This window comes from Macaca thibetana, chromosome 6, assembly GCF_024542745.1.
Source record: "Macaca thibetana thibetana isolate TM-01 chromosome 6, ASM2454274v1, whole genome shotgun sequence".
NCBI lineage: Eukaryota > Metazoa > Chordata > Mammalia > Primates > Cercopithecidae > Macaca > Macaca thibetana.
The window spans coordinates 20383149-20399223 of NC_065583.1; the positions used below are offsets into that span (position 1 = coordinate 20383149).

At 37.5% G+C, this 16075-nt stretch overlaps 1 protein-coding gene across 3 annotated transcripts in view; it reads left to right on the forward strand.

The window, feature by feature from the left end:
* GABRB2 (gamma-aminobutyric acid type A receptor subunit beta2) overlaps positions 1 to 13144 on the forward strand; it is a 271096-nt gene extending 257952 nt beyond the window's left edge. For all 3 annotated transcript variants that reach the window (XM_050794804.1, XM_050794805.1, XM_050794803.1), the window contains one exon: positions 7142 to 13144. In XM_050794804.1, the coding sequence (XP_050650761.1) occupies positions 7142 to 7489 (348 nt within the window). In that variant the 3' untranslated portion in view covers positions 7490 to 13144. The remainder of the gene's footprint in view (positions 1 to 7141) is intronic.
* Positions 13145 to 16075: the final 2931 nt, after the last annotated feature.

Genomic DNA, 16075 nt, shown 5'->3' on the forward strand with positions numbered 1-16075 from the left:
ATAAGCAACTTCAGCAAAGTCTCAGGATACAAAATTAATGTGCAAAAAATCACAAGCATTCTTATACACCAGTAACAGACAAACAGAGAGCCAAATCAGGAATGACTTCCATTCACAATTGCTTCAAAGAGAATAAAATACCTAGGAATCCAACTTACAAGGGATGTAAAGGACCTCTTCAAGGAGAACTACAAACCACTGCTCAGTGAAATAAAAGAGGACACAAACAAATGGAAGAACATACCATGCTCATGGATAGGAAGAATCAATATCGTGAAAATGGCCATACTGCCCAAGGTAATTTATAGATTCAATGCCATCCCCATCAAGCTACCAATGAGTTTCTCCACAGAATTGGAAAAAACTGCTTTAAAGTTCATATGGAACCAAAAAAGAGCCCGCATCTCCAAGACAATCCTAAGTCAAAAGAACAAAGCTGGAGGCATCACGCTACCTGACTTCAAACTATACTACAAGGCTACAGTAACCAAAACAGCATGGTACTGGTACCAAAACAGAGATATAGACCAATGGAACAGAACAGAGTCCTCCGAAATAATACCACACATCTACAGCCATCTGATCTTTGACAAACCTGAGAGAAACAAGAAATGGGGAAAGGATTCCCTATTTAATAAATGGTGCTGGGAAAATTGGCTAGCCATAAGTAGAAAGCTGAAACTGGATCCTTTCCTTACTCCTTATACGAAAATTAATTCAAGATGGATTAGAGACTTAAATGTTAGACCTAATACCATAAAAATCCTAGAGGAAAACCTAGGTAGTACCATTCAGGACATAGGCATGGGCAAAGACTTCATGTCTAAAACACCAAAAGCAATGGCAGCAAAAGCCAAAATTGACAAATGGGATCTCATTAAACTAAAGAGCTTCTGCACAGCAAAAGACACTACCATCAGAGTGAACAGGCAACCTACAGAATGGGAGAAAATTTTTGCAATCTACTCATCTGACAAAGGGCTAATATCCAGAACCTACAAAGAACTCAAACAAATTTACAAGAAAAAAACAAACAACCCCATCAAAAAGTGGGCAAAGGATATGAACAGACATTTCTCAAAAGAAGACATTCATACAGCCAACAGACACATGAAAAAATGCTCATCATCACTGGCCATCAGAGAAATGCAAATCAAAACCACAATGAGATACCATCTCACACCAGTTAGAATGGCAATCATTCAAAAGTCAGGAAACAACAGGTGCTGGAGAGGATGTGGAGAAATAGGAACACTTTTACACTGTTGGTGGGATTGTAAACTAGTTCAACCATTATGGAAAACAGTATGGCGATTCCTCAAGGATCTAGAACTAGATGTACCATATGACCCAGCCATCCCATTACTGGGTATATCCCCAAAGGATTATAAATTATGCTGCTATAAAGACACATGCACATGTATGTTTATTGCAGCACTATTCACAATAGCAAAGACTTGGAATCAACCCAAATGTCCATCAGTGACAGATTGGATTAAGAAAATGTGGCACATATACACCATGGAATACTATGCAGCCATAAAAAAGGATGAGTTTGAGTCCTTTGTAGGGACTTGGATGCAGCTGGAATCCATCATTCTTAGCAAACTATCACAAGAACAGAAAACCAAACACCGCATGTTCTCACTCATAGGTGGGAACTGAACAATGAGATCACTCGGACTCAGGAAGGGGAACATCACACACCGGGGCCTATCATGGGGAGGGGGGAGGGGGGAAGGATTGCATTGGGAGTTATACCTGATGTAAATGACGAGTTGATGGGTGCAGCACAGCAACATGGCACAAGTATACATATGTAACAAACCTGCACGTTATGCACATGTACCCTACAACTTAAAGTATAATAATAATAAATAAATTTAAAAAAAAAAATCCCAAAAGAATGAAGAGGAAGAGGAGGAAGAGGGAGGGAGGGAGAGAGAAAAAGAGGAAGGGACAGGGAAAGGAGGGAAGATAATATACTGTGTTGCTTAGTATCAGCAAGTCAGGTATCCAGATATAGACACAAAGCACTAATAGGTCATGGGCTCTTTATTTTAGTGTTGGCTTCTTTCCAAATTAGGATCTGCTCTTACAGTTGAACCATCTCTCAGTAGATTCTGTTAATTTGAGGCCACTCACTTCTAGGTGCAGATCCAGGGGGAATATTTGAGAGTTTTTACTCTGCTATTCCCATCTGAAGGCATGCCATTGGCTCAGAAAAGGTCATGTGCCCACCACTGAGCCAATTATGGTGTCAGACTGGCTCTGATTGGCCTACACCCACAGCAGACACCCAGAAACTGAGAAAGGGGAAGTGGTGGTTTCCCAGACGGAAAGGGGAGTGCCTGGTGCTTGATGAACAGGCAAAGCACAGATGTCTATTCTCTTTACTTGCAAGTGCTGCAGTTAGCAGGACTCTGAAATTTAGCGACATATTTAACTCTAGACACTCTTATCCACCCCTCATTAAGGAAATTTTTGTAAGCACGCCATGCCCCTCCAGTTGACTGCTCCTACCATGCACTGAGAATGCCTTATTTTATGAGCTATGGAATGCTACAGGGATTATCTGGGCACCTGCTATGCCTCAGCATGAAAAAGTGTAAAAATAGCTGATTCTCCTTCTTGCTCTGCCACCTGTTCAGTACGCAAACTGGTACTAAGTTTCTTAACCTCTCTGTGTCTTATATTCCACACACGAGATCAGTGCCTGCCCCACAGAGATACTGGGATAACTGAAAGAGGTCAATATGTAAAATGGTTTGTTATGGCTTCTAGTTGTACTCACCAAGTTCCCTTCTCTAGGGTTAGAAAAGAGCATACGATATGGAAGTAGCACTGTGGGAAATACAGTTTACAGATCTCAGGTACCTGAGCATGCTGCTGTAGCAAGAGACCTGTATAAATAAACGCAGAAGCCTTAGAGCAGGGAAGGAACTCAAGAGGTGGTCCCGGAAGTTCCAGTCTTTAGGCTGGTGTTGCAAAGTTAAACCCATCTTACTGATGACTCACAAAGAGGTGAGTGAGTTACTGAGAGTTCACAAAATTAATTCCATTAATCAATATTTACTTATTGAGCATCTGCTATGTGCCAGGTGCCATGCCAGATGTTTGGGGATACAATAATAAGTGAGGCAGATTTTGTGTCTCTCTTCATCAAGAAGTATAGTATGGTGGGGAAGACAGAAATAAAGTAAATGATATAGGCACGGGCAGAGACTTCATGACTAAAACACCAAAAGCAATGGCAACAAAAACCAAAATCGACAAATGGGATCTAATTAAATGAAAGAGCTTCTGCACAGCAAAAGAAACTTTCATCAGAGTGAACAGGCAACCTACAGAATGGGAGAAAATGTTGGTAATCTATTCATCTGACAAATGGCTAATATCCAGAATCTATAAGGAACTTAAACAAATTTACAGGAAAAAAACAACTCCATCAAAAGGTGGATAAAGGATATGAACAGAGACTTCTCAAAAGAAGACATTTATACAGCCAACAAACATGAAAAAAAGCTCATCATCACTGGTCATTAGAGAAATGTGAATCAAAACCACGATGAGACACCATCTCACGCCGGTTAGAATGGCAATCATTAAAAAGTCAGGAAACAACAGATGCTGGAGAGGATGCAGAGAAATAGGAACACTTTTACACTGTTGGTGAGAGTGTAAATTAGTTCAACCACTGTGGAAGACAGTGTGATGATTCTTCAAGGATCTACAGCCAGGAATACCATTTGACCCAACAATCCCATTACCGGGCATATGCCCAAAAAATATAAATCATTCTACTATAAAGACACATGCATGCATATGTTTATTGCTGCACTATTCACAATAGCAAAGAATTGGAACCAACTCAAATGCCAATCAATGATAGACTTGATAAAGAAAATGTGATACATACATACCATGGAATATTATACAGCCATAAAAAAGGATGAGTTCGCCATGTCCCTTGCAATGACATGGATGAAGCTGGAAACCTTTCATCTCAGCAAACTAACATAGGAATAGAAAACCAAACACTGCATGTTCTCACTCGTAAGTGGGAGTTGAACAATGAGAACACAGGGAAGGGAACATCACACACCAAGGCCTGTCAGTGGGTTGGGGAGTAGGGGAGGGATAGCATTAGGAGAAATACCTAATGTAGATGAGGGGTTGATGGGTACAGCAAACCACCATGGCACATGTATACCTATGTAACAAACGTGCACATTCTGCACATGTATCCCAGAACTTAATGTATAATAATAAAAATTAAAATAAGCAGTCTATTTTAAGTTGAAGTATTCTAATGATATGAAAGACACTAAGGAGTAGCTGCACTTCATAAATTGATACAGGTGTTTAATACACTCCACATTCCCTACCCCACCACCCTCCCACTTCAGTCTGTGAAGATCTCCAGTAAGTCTGAGATGATTTTTACCTACAGAAAGTTCATCACTCATACATATACACCACAAGAGCAAACATACTTAATTTTCTTTTAGGTATAATTATTTGTGGGTTTTTTGCCATGTCAGTGGAACCAGTAAGTAAATAAACTTCATCTATGGCTTGTCATAATAATCAACTTTGCCTGGTGCTTTAGTTTTTCCAAGTTTTTCTTCACATATATTATTTCAGTTAGTCTTCCCGAATCCTATTCTTAGTCCACGGAAGAAACTAGATTCAAAGGATTAGGTAATTTTTTTCCAGGTCAAAAATAACAAATAGAAGAGTCACAACTACAGTCTTTTGACTCTGACTCCAACCCCAGTATTCTTTTTGGAGACTTATTCGCACTAGAATGCAGCAGCAATTCCGTCTTTCTCACCACTGTATCTGTGATACTTGGCATAGGACCAAACACATATTGGATGTTCAATCAATTTTTTTTTAATTCATGAATTAAAAAAATACGTAACTAATAGAACTTTATGGATTACCTAATTCAACTCTTAAATTTGGATAGTGAAACAGAAACCCACTAAGATTAAATCAATAACTCAAAAATAATTTGTTTTAAGCTTTAAGCAAGTTTCCCTTAATAGTAACCCATAGCTGCCAATAGTTTTTATTATGATCGTTATTGCTATTTTATAGTTTGAACTCAGCCAGGTCTGGTGTCAACTTGTAACTCCCCTTATTATAATTGCTCAATAGAGAAGCAAATATCCCAGTGGTTAAAGAAGGGAAATTTCTGAACATCATGCATAGTGGCCAAAGAAATTGTGCAAATTAAGTTATTTTCCAAGTCACTAAAGGAACAGTTAACAACCCAGAGAAGAAGAGAAAACAAGCATACTGTTGAAATAACAGTGAAGGATGGGTGTCCCATTTCCATCAGGTTTACTTTCCTTAAGTGTTGGAAAGGACTCCCCACTCCCAGCATTTGGACTGTAATGGTCAACATTTCAATTCCAGCTCCATCATTTAGTAACTATGTGGCTTTGAGAAATTTGGTGAAGGCTCTCACCTATAACCTCTGGGAAAAAATGCCGTTTCCAAGGTATGTTGTGAGCATTCAGTGAATCAGTTGCTGCAAAGCACTGGTACTTAACAGAAACCTTTAAATGTTGCTTCCTTCTGTAGGTCAAGGAAGTCCTCATTAAAGCCATTACCTGACCCTTCCTTGGCAGATCTTTTATAACATTTATTCAGCTTTGTTTCCAAATCATATAAACTTTTACAATTCATTTTAATAATATATTTGTTTAGTATTTCCTCTAAGCAAAATGATACCATAAAGTAAACATGCAGAATGTCTGATCAGTAGGCAGAGATTAATTGGTCAATTATTATGTTCCAGCGTATTTTATAGCTTTTATTTCTCAAAAGATTTTAGATTTGAATTTATAATACATGGCCATTAAACCACAGTTGAAAGTTAATTGTTAATATATAATCTTAGCAACATTCTTTTTTACCTTCTGCATAATTCATGAAGCTTAGAGCATTGTATCTTCCAATTAAGTGTTTGGTTATATGCCTTGTTTCCATATATCATCAGAGCCTATCACTGGCCATTTTTTTCCTTATAATTTCAGAAACTTTACTGGTAATTGGTATATCTTGATTATCCACCAAAATAAATATACTCTCTTGTTAATAAAAACTTGTTCCGTCTAGGTTTTATTATCTGTAGCATTTGAGGCCTCTTAAAAATAAGGCATACAAATCTTCCCTTCTTAACACAAGAAAGAACGTTATATAATAATTTAATGTTTGGAAATCATGATATCTATTTATCCTTTGCTTCTAGCTTTGCAAGAAGAAATTATCCAAGAGAGATGAATTGACTATCTGCATAGCCAACTAATTGTACTCCTGAGGCCCAGAATTCAATCGAGCACAGTCAGCTGCAGGCTTGTTGCTTCCTCTCTAATCCTATCCTCTTCCCTTTCCTCTTCTCAGTCCTCCCCAACAACGGTGGATCTGGCTGTTATGCTCCTATTTTTGAATTCCTTCTTATTCTGAATACTGTGGTTACTTTGATGAGTCACATAGGTCCTCCTGCATTTGTATTCTTCAGCACTATTTCTTTACCCTGTTTATATGGACATCACAAATTTAAGGTGACATCTCATAACGGGGAGTTTTAAGAAACATCAATTAGATGAAATTGTACCCAAAAAAATGCCTGACATAAATGGCAAGTACTTGATAGTTACCCACTATTTTTAGTTCTGGTTTTATTATTAATTCATCTATAATTAGGCTACTTTTGTGAGCACAATTCAGTAATTAGTTTCCTAACACTGTTGCATGCCTAGCACAGTTTAATTTGTATGTGTTCATATCAAGACTATAAATTCTTCAAAAGGTGCCATGTCTTCGATTTCTCTGCACACCCTAAGAAGAACTAATGAAAATGATACTAGCAACAGTCTGTTATATAATTATATCATTACAGCAATCCTCTAGGGTTGGATTATTATATCATTTAATAAATGGAGAAACTGAACCTCAAATAGCTTTAGTGGTAGAGTCTCAATTCAGACTCTGGTAATGGAATCGCAAAGGAAGCTCTCTTTACCACTATTATAAATCCCTTAAGCGCCGATCATAGTGCCTTGCCTAGTAAGCACCTGTAAAGCTTCTTTGTTCTGATTGTCTTTTGGATTCTTCTCCCTTGCAGATGGACCCCCATGAGAACATCTTACTGAGCACTCTCGAGATAAAAAATGAAATGGCCACATCTGAGGCTGTGATGGGACTTGGAGACCCCAGAAGCACAATGCTAGCCTATGATGCCTCCAGCATCCAGTACCGGAAAGCCGGGTTGCCCAGACATAGTTTTGGCCGCAATGCTCTGGAACGACATGTGGCACAAAAGAAAAGTCGCCTGAGGAGACGCGCCTCCCAACTGAAAATCACCATCCCTGACTTGACTGATGTCAATGCCATAGATCGGTGGTCCCGCATATTCTTCCCAGTGGTTTTTTCCTTCTTCAACATCGTCTATTGGCTTTATTATGTGAACTAAAACATGGCCTCCCACTGGAAGCAAGGACTAGATTCCTCCTCAAACCAGTTGTACAGCCTGATGTAGGACTTGGAAAACACATCAATCCAGGACAAAAGTGATGCTAAAATACCTTAGTTGCTGGCCTATCCTGTGGTCCATTTCATACCATTTGGGTTGCTTCTGCTAAGTAACGAATACACTAAGGTCCTTGTGGTTTTCCAGTTAAAACGCAAGTGATTTGTACACATGGTGGCAAGACAGCCTGAGTGCTCCATGTTGTCTGTTTAGTGTGCAGCCTACTCAGAGGGGAATAATTTGGAAGATATTCTTAGAAGACTCAATAGCATTGTCAGTCATTTGGTCATAACCAGATACTCCTCATCTTCCTTTTTAAGGTTGGCATGCTGTTGAGATGGCATTGTGCTTATGAAACATTATCTGTAATGCCATGCAAACACATTACTTGAAGATGATCTATGCTTTTCTTACTAAGATGACAATGGTGTCATGGGAAGGTTATTCCCACCGGTTTCTAAAAGATTCTGTTGTGATTGGAGCAGGCTAGGGGAATCAAGACAGAGACTCAGGAAACTGATTTGGCCAGTCTCTTAGCTTGAGCACAGAGGATCAACTATGACGTCTTTCATTTTGGCATTTAGAGATGAGGAGACTTCTGAACATTATCGTGCATGGTGGCCGAGGAAATTTTTGCTGAACAGCTATTTCCTAGGTGGTTAAAGTAAGAGTTAACAGCACAGAGCAGAGTAGAAAATCAGAAATGACGGTTGTAACAAAAATCAAGCAAGCAAGCAAGCATGACCCTTATCAGTTCCACACAGCATCTGGTCTACACGTACTGTGTCTAGTGGCAAAGGGTGAGTAAGAGAGATTGTTTTTCCAACATCACAAGCTTTTGACAGCATACCTAAAGAGATTTTTATAGTTTAATCAAAGATAACCATGAAATACAAAAGTTAGAGAAATGAGAATTGTCTTAGATACTCAGGTTAGATTCAGAGTCATTCAAATATACAAATACAGAGCACAAACTAGCAAACAGATTGTCTTTCTCAGAAGAAGTTGGCTGTCCCTGCAATTTTTGTCCCTGAAATTTTATTTCTGAATATAATAGGGTATTTCAAGAGAAGGATTTGTTCATTGCTTTAAAGGATTCATGGTCCTCTCCAGCTTTCTTTTTTTTTTTGCTTCCAAAATTCTGATTATATTCTTAGGAGACTGGCAAAGTAAGGCTTTGGAGAGATTGAGTGAACTATATTTTCTTATGTGCAATGAAATTCACCATTGTATTTTTCAGCGCAAATAATGTTTCAAAGAGTATGAACACACAGAGAGTTAACTTGTGGGTTCATTTGTTTTGGGCTTGATTTTCTTAAGAGTGCTTTCATTGTATATGTTGCAATCTGCTTAATCAAGGAAAATATGAAAACTAGTGGAAAATAACAACAAAGCCACACAAACAGGATAAATGATATGAGCCTCAGGTGATATTGCAGAAAAATATATAACTGTTAATCAGGCAGGCATGATGTATTTTTTTTCTATTTTTAAATTATGCCATTGTGCTTCTTTCTACAGTAATTGGACATATGCATTCATATGTTAGACAAGAAAGGGAATAAGCTAATATGTCTTCCTTCTGTCAATATGAGGCTCTTGTTTTCTTTTCATATAGAAAATAGTGAATTGCTAAATTTTCCTTAAAGTTTAATTTGATTGAACTTTTTATTGGAGGATGACTTTGCTATTTCTATTTTTAAAACAAAGAAACCTCTTCTTTTTAGAGTAGCATCCCTAATTGTGCATAGCAGCCAGTATCCTCCTGTAGATAATGTATGTTTTCTTGGTTTCTTGTTTCCTTCATGATTCAGCAACTTGGAATATGATGGAGTACTATTGCCCTTGCATTCCAGCTGTCCAAGAACACCAACAAACCTTTATCCTTCAGATTTCTGAATTTGCCCCAAAATGGGAGGGTATTTTTTTCCACCCATGTAGGAAACCTTGGCCCTTATGTTTTGATTACAGAATCTTGAGCACCTCTGAATATCATCTCTGGGCAGAATCTGACCAATATTCTTCGTATAGGCTCAGAGTAGAGATTCCTCGTGTTTCTCCAGGGACACACTTTCTCCTAGGCAATCATTTTGGGGCATCACACTAAGTAAAGTGCCTACCCCTTGTCAACAGGGGGTAAAGTTTGACTAAAAAACATCAGGAAGGAACATATTGATAACTCAGGGGCACAACTCCAAAATGCCATTCTGAAAAGGCTCTTCTAGAGTCAACTCAGAGCCCAAGTGTACAAGTGGGCTCCTATGTGCAATCACTATACAAGCCATAAAAATCTTTGATATTGCCATTTATGATTACAACAAAATTTTAGATGTCCAAGGAAGTCAACAGAACAATCCAGATCAAAGTGCATCTTTGCAGCTTGAGCCTCAAAAGCATAAAAACAGGAATTCATTTCTGCTCTCAGTGATATAAGAAATGAGGCAAAGGAAAAAAGATGGGACCTTAGAAGCAATGCCCTAGAGTAAAAAGCGTACATTGGCACTCAGTAACCACAGAGATAGAAACAACTGACTCATCCTCTCCAGAAATAACAGTAGATGTAGAATTTATTCTTCAATATATGTTTCGTTGAATTGAAATGCAGTCATCAAATGCGAGGAGGGGTGCTAGACCTGATAAATCTAGGAAGACCAGTCAGCTTGGTAGCCACTTGTTAAGCTAAAGGACCACAAAGGTGTGTTTAGTAGTTCTGATACGGGATTACTATCAGTTTATACATATGTATAGATTTTCTTTTAATTATAAACAGCCAGATAGCCAGCAATTAAGGTGTTTTTTCATCTTTGTGAAATTCATGGACAAATTCTGACTCTAAAATGCACAGTCTACATGAAATCTTTGATCACAATCTGTATATATATATATTGTACATGACTGCTAGTAGGTATGAAATGCATTTCAGAATTGAAAACTCATGCAACATAACCATGTGTTTGCATAAGGAATGTTAAAATTCTTTCTACTGCAATTTATTAACAGGGGAAAAGATTCAAGCAGTGCCATCTAGACCTTTTCTCTTCTCATTTCTTCAAAAGCAGTGCTAAGTAAAATAATAATAATAAAAATGGTTTATGAACCAAAAGACTTTACATTCTAGCATTAGGAACACACACAAAAAAATCTGTCAGCTTACAAAAGCACAACACATAAAGAAAGAGCAGTGGAATGCGTAATGGGGAAATGAATCGTGTTTATTTAAAGCAAGACCTGCATTAAATTGGCAACTAAGATAATTTCCATCTTCTATAGGTAACTGTGTTCCAGTTTAATGATTACCTTCATACTCAACAAGAAAAATGGCAAAGCAACATCAACAAAACAGGTCTTACAACATATCTACGTGTATATATGTGTATATATAGATCCATATAAACATACATACATATATATGCATTCATATGTTGGAAAACACAAGGAATAAGCTAATATGTTTTGTTTCCTTCATTAAAGCAGTATATGAGTATTTTTAATTTGGCAAACAAAAATCGACATACTGAAATAAGTAACACAGGGTACTAAGCATTTCTCTATCAGCAAATCAATGCCTACAGTTTTTATGAACCATTGCACAGTTTAACTCCACGATAGTACTGTACCCCAGAACATCAGAAGTTAAGTGGTTGTCACATTGCTTATCCAATTGCTCTCTTTTTCAAGGAAACAAATAACATTGTCCATTGGTGATTCAAAAACAAACATGTCTTAAGAAAGTGAAAAATGATAAAAATTCCTCCAAAGAGGAAGAAAAAAAAACTAAACCCCACCATGTTGGTTAGGGCAAAATACTAAGTATTCACAACTGTAGCAATCATGCCATTTGGCTAAATGTACAGAGTACATGTAATGTGAGCAACCATAACTTTCACTGAGCGTGTGTAAATATTAAAACAGATTTCTTAAATATTTTTAACTTCTAATTTGTATTTTATGGTAAGGCAATGTGCTAATTCTGTTTATGGCTTAAGTTGATGTGTTATAATATGTAAATAATTAAACATGCTGTAAATGAATAGTCAATAGATACAAACAATTGTTTAGTTTTTTTCTTAATTTTTATTTATTTTTTACTAAGTACGGTTACTGCAGTGACCCCAGCAGAGTAATTTAAACACCCTTTTGCATAATGGTTTGGGAATCCCAGACAGAAGGGTTTCAATTTGCTATCACACACACAGTCACACACAGTCACACACACACACTCAAACACACATAATCTTTTGCTTATGCACTCTGTCTCTCTCCCCGTCTATGGGAAACACTCTACTGTTTATGTAGTCAATGTAACAAACAAGAGATAGCCTTTGAAATGGCAATTGGGAAAAGCAAAAATGATCATTGATTACTTAATAGAGTTTTTTATATGTCAGAGTTCAAGAAACCAAAGTTTGCAACTTAAATCTCAGTTTTCAAAGAGTAGAAGTTTGTATAGATGGCACTACAGAAAATAAAAAAGTTTATTCACACCAGCTCCAGAAATGTGTTACAGACAATACATACTAGAAGACTTTTTTTTTAATAATAGTATTTTGTCCTTAGGTAGTGTTGTTCGTTTCAACCAAAGACTCCAGAATTATTGAAAAACAAAAAAAAGAAAGAAAAAATATGAGATAATGGGGGGAAAAAGGACACTGCTTCACACCAAAGGTTTAAAAAATGTATTTTCCAAATGCACTAGGAACATTGTAAAAAACAGAAAGGAGTGAACAGAATGCTAATGAAGATCCTGCCCTAAAGAAATCCATTCAAAAAAGAAAGAAAGAAAGAAAGAAAAAGCAGGACTCTTAAAAAGCTATTAAGTTTTTCGAAGTTGAAGTAGAATATTTCTGTAGATATATTCAAAATTCTGACATCAAATTTTAATTTGTTTAAATAAGTTTTATTTGTGGTGAAGATCAATTGATTCAAATGATGAAAAACAAAACTGTATGTCCTTTGAGTTCCCAAACCAAATGTCACTGCCCTGTCACATCCTCTAATCTGATGCCCGTGTGTGTCCTTGAGCCATTTGAAGCAAGTTGACAGTTCCATCAGTTTGTTTTTTTCTTTTTATTTTTTGGTTGTATAATTTAAGTTCAACCATGGTCATTTTAGACATAATTAAACAAAGTTGTCTATAGTTTAATTTAAATCTCACAACATTTTTAATTTATTTTGCATGGGTGTTTAAATAGTTCTGTTATGAGTATTGTCCCTGCACAGTTCTAAATTGTCCTTTTATAAAAAAAAAAAAAAAAGTGGTATTCTAGTTTCTTCACAATGTAGTGATTATCAGCCTTACTAATTACCTTGTAGCCTTTCTTAATATGCACATAATGCACATTTTCCAATGGCTAGAAAAATGCAAAACACAGTGGATATCATTGCATCTATTTTCATGTCTTTCTAAAAACAAGACTACTAAAATCTCTGGGATACATGAGATAGTTAAAAAATGAGGATTATAAATGAATAGCACATAAGAATTATTTTCTTGAATTTAAACTTATTGCAGCCAGTTTCAGCATGTAAATATATAATAATGTTGGCTAGTGTGTAATTCTTGAACTAAGAAATATAAATAAAAATAAAAAGAGTGTGTGTGTGGTTTTATTCTGTTCAGAATATTTCTTGTTTGAACTGTTAGTATGAGTTATATTGTAGAATGATGGCTTTTGTGAAATGCAATAAGAAGCCTGGGAACTTGGGACCTACTGTCAGGCAAACTTGAATTTGAGCATTGATTTGCCAGTTCCAAGGCATAATTGTGTAGTGACAACCTGCCTCTCAGTTTTCTTATCCATAAAGCAAAGACATGATTTTATCTTTTTCACAGGGTAGTTGTGAAGGTGAAATGAAATAACCCCAAAGAAGACCTTAGCACAGTACTAGCTATGTGGTGAGTGGTCTACAAAGAGTAGATGCTATTGTATTTTATTATCATCATTCCAGAAGATCCTGTATATATCTCACAAATGCTATTATCAGATCTAAAACTTCACCAAAATTAGTAAATATTCCCTAAGTTTAGATATTTTACGTTAAGGATAACTCGTTAAAAATTTGGCTTTAATCATGAAAACAAAGGATAAACATGAGGTGTTCATTTATTTAACATTCAACATATATTTGCTGAAGACATTAGGTAATCACTTCTTAAAAATTGTCATTTAATTCTTACCATATTCCTGAAAGTACAAGAAACTTGAGCTCGGGAAGAATAAGTCCCTTTCCCACAAGAGAGAAAGAGCCTGGATTTCTACCTAGGCTGGACTCACCATCATTAAAACTGGGGAACAGGTTTATCCAATTCTCATTCTTTTAGGAGAAACATTTCCCAAAAGACATGTGCCAAGAGGCTGCCATCTGCCAGAGTGTGCGCTAATACTGGAAAAACAGTGGCGAACACAAAAGTCCCTGCTCTCTTGAATTATGTGGCACCTCTCAAAAGCAGGGAAACTCTCCTGACTCCAGCGAATCATTTGGTGACAAACCTAGTGTTTTTCACTCCTAGTGACTTTGGAATGCCCAAACAGCACGTTGGTAGTCTCTGCTAACTTGAGAGAGAGCCCTATCAGAACACGATTGTCCAATAAAGTCACCGACTAAGAAGAGTTATGGTCGAGGAGTAGTATAAGCTACATAAAAGACCCACCTCTAAAATGGGTAAGACTCAGTTCTCAGGTTATGTTGTAAATGGTAAAACCTAGGAATATTAAATTCCTACATCTGTGCTTGACATCCCACATGGTAAGTTTCAGTATTTCTTTTCAGCAGAGAGAATACATGTAAGCTCACATACATGCACGTGCTCATGTAATTGGTGGTGGTGTGTTGGGGTGTTAGTGTGTTTGCATGTGAGTTTGCCTATGAGCCTATGTAGGCAGGGGAAGATGGGAGGACTAGTAGGAAATGTTACCTGTGATGGGGTTCACAGTTTACAATTTACCTCAGAAAGGGAAAGTCTCCAGATATTGTCCCCCCAAAAAACTGGCCAGTTGGTGTTGGGATAATTTCCCCCTCCATATCCAAAAGCTATACTTTCTTAAAGTGGACCCTTTAGATACCCTTGCTCTGTTCTGAAACTTGTTCTAATTCTGAAATGTTACATGCCATTTGTCATGCAGAATATTTCTTTGAGCCATGAAACTCACCTCCCAGAATAATACCAGTTTAATGGAGAAAATTTTCATAAATTCATGAATGTTCCCTAAAATCTCTGCAACAGAGCAATAGCCAATGTTCAAATCCTCTCTCATCCTCTACAGCATAGCATCGCCATCCCACTACGTGGATTAGAACCAAGAATAATCTTGGGATGACAAGTCCCAAAACAATTGGCCCTTTTATCAGTGTATTGATTTGTGTGTGTTCTAGTCTTTTCTCCTCTTTTGTTTCAAATAAGCTAGCTAGGTCATTAGTATTGATTATGTATTTGTTTTTGCACTTCAGAAATTTTAATGGGAAAGAAAAGAGAAGCCGCTGAGACATGCAGATGAAGCTTAGCACTCAGGAAAGTGCAAGGATAAGGGTAAGAGTGAAAGGAGAAGGGGAGCAGTTTCTCAGAGACTGGGACGGGGAAGAAGGACAGCAGGGCTCCATAGCAGTAGAGACATGCAGTCTCTTCAATGGTAGAGACCGGGGGAATGGCAGGCCTCAGAGCAGATGGCACAGTGACATTTAGTATGCCAGGCCCTGGGCACTGCCCCAGGCATACTGCTAAAGCAGCAGAGTCCTGGGAACACAGGGCAAGAATCAAACAGGCTGGGACACCTCAGCAGAAAGGAAATCTGGCATTTCCTACACAGCTGAAGTGAGGCTCATCACTACACTTCCATCTGGGACCTTGTGTGTCCCTGGTCTTTCCACCCCAGGAAGTGATATGAGAAACAACAAGATGAATTTGATATCAGAATTTAATATGCTATTCCTAGAAATAGATATCCAAGAATGTAGAGATAATGGCTCCAGTTCTGAAAGATAGAAGGCTAATGAGACCCAAAATTTGAGTAGAGGATTAACATAGCCCATTATCCTATGTCTTGCAAACCCAAATGCATACAGGGGGCTTAGTAGGAATTGTAATCAAGTAACAAAGGTCTGAGGTCATACAATAGGGCGTGGGGGGAACCATAGAGAACTGGCATGACATGCTCTAAAGACCCAGCCACTGTTGAGCCCTAGCTGATTGTTGCCTTGAGGAGTTGCGAGCTCAGTGTTGTCAGATTCATCTTCAAATACAAAAAAAAAAAAAAAACCCAAAACATTGAAAACACTTTCCAGACAGGTACAGAATGGTCAGAGAGATGCTGGCAAATCAAGTTTTCCTGTGCCCAGAGTTCTACGTGGATGTTTCTATAGCTGTCAGCCTCAAGCTGGAGTTGAGGAGGGAGTATGTTAGGAACTCCCTGAGAGTTTATGTTGACTGAACAAACTTTTATACCATTTTAACTGGAGCAATGTCCCTTTCCTGGTGGTTGACATCTTGCAAATGTAAAAAAGTAAAACAGGGCTTTTTTGTGTGTTCTTGAA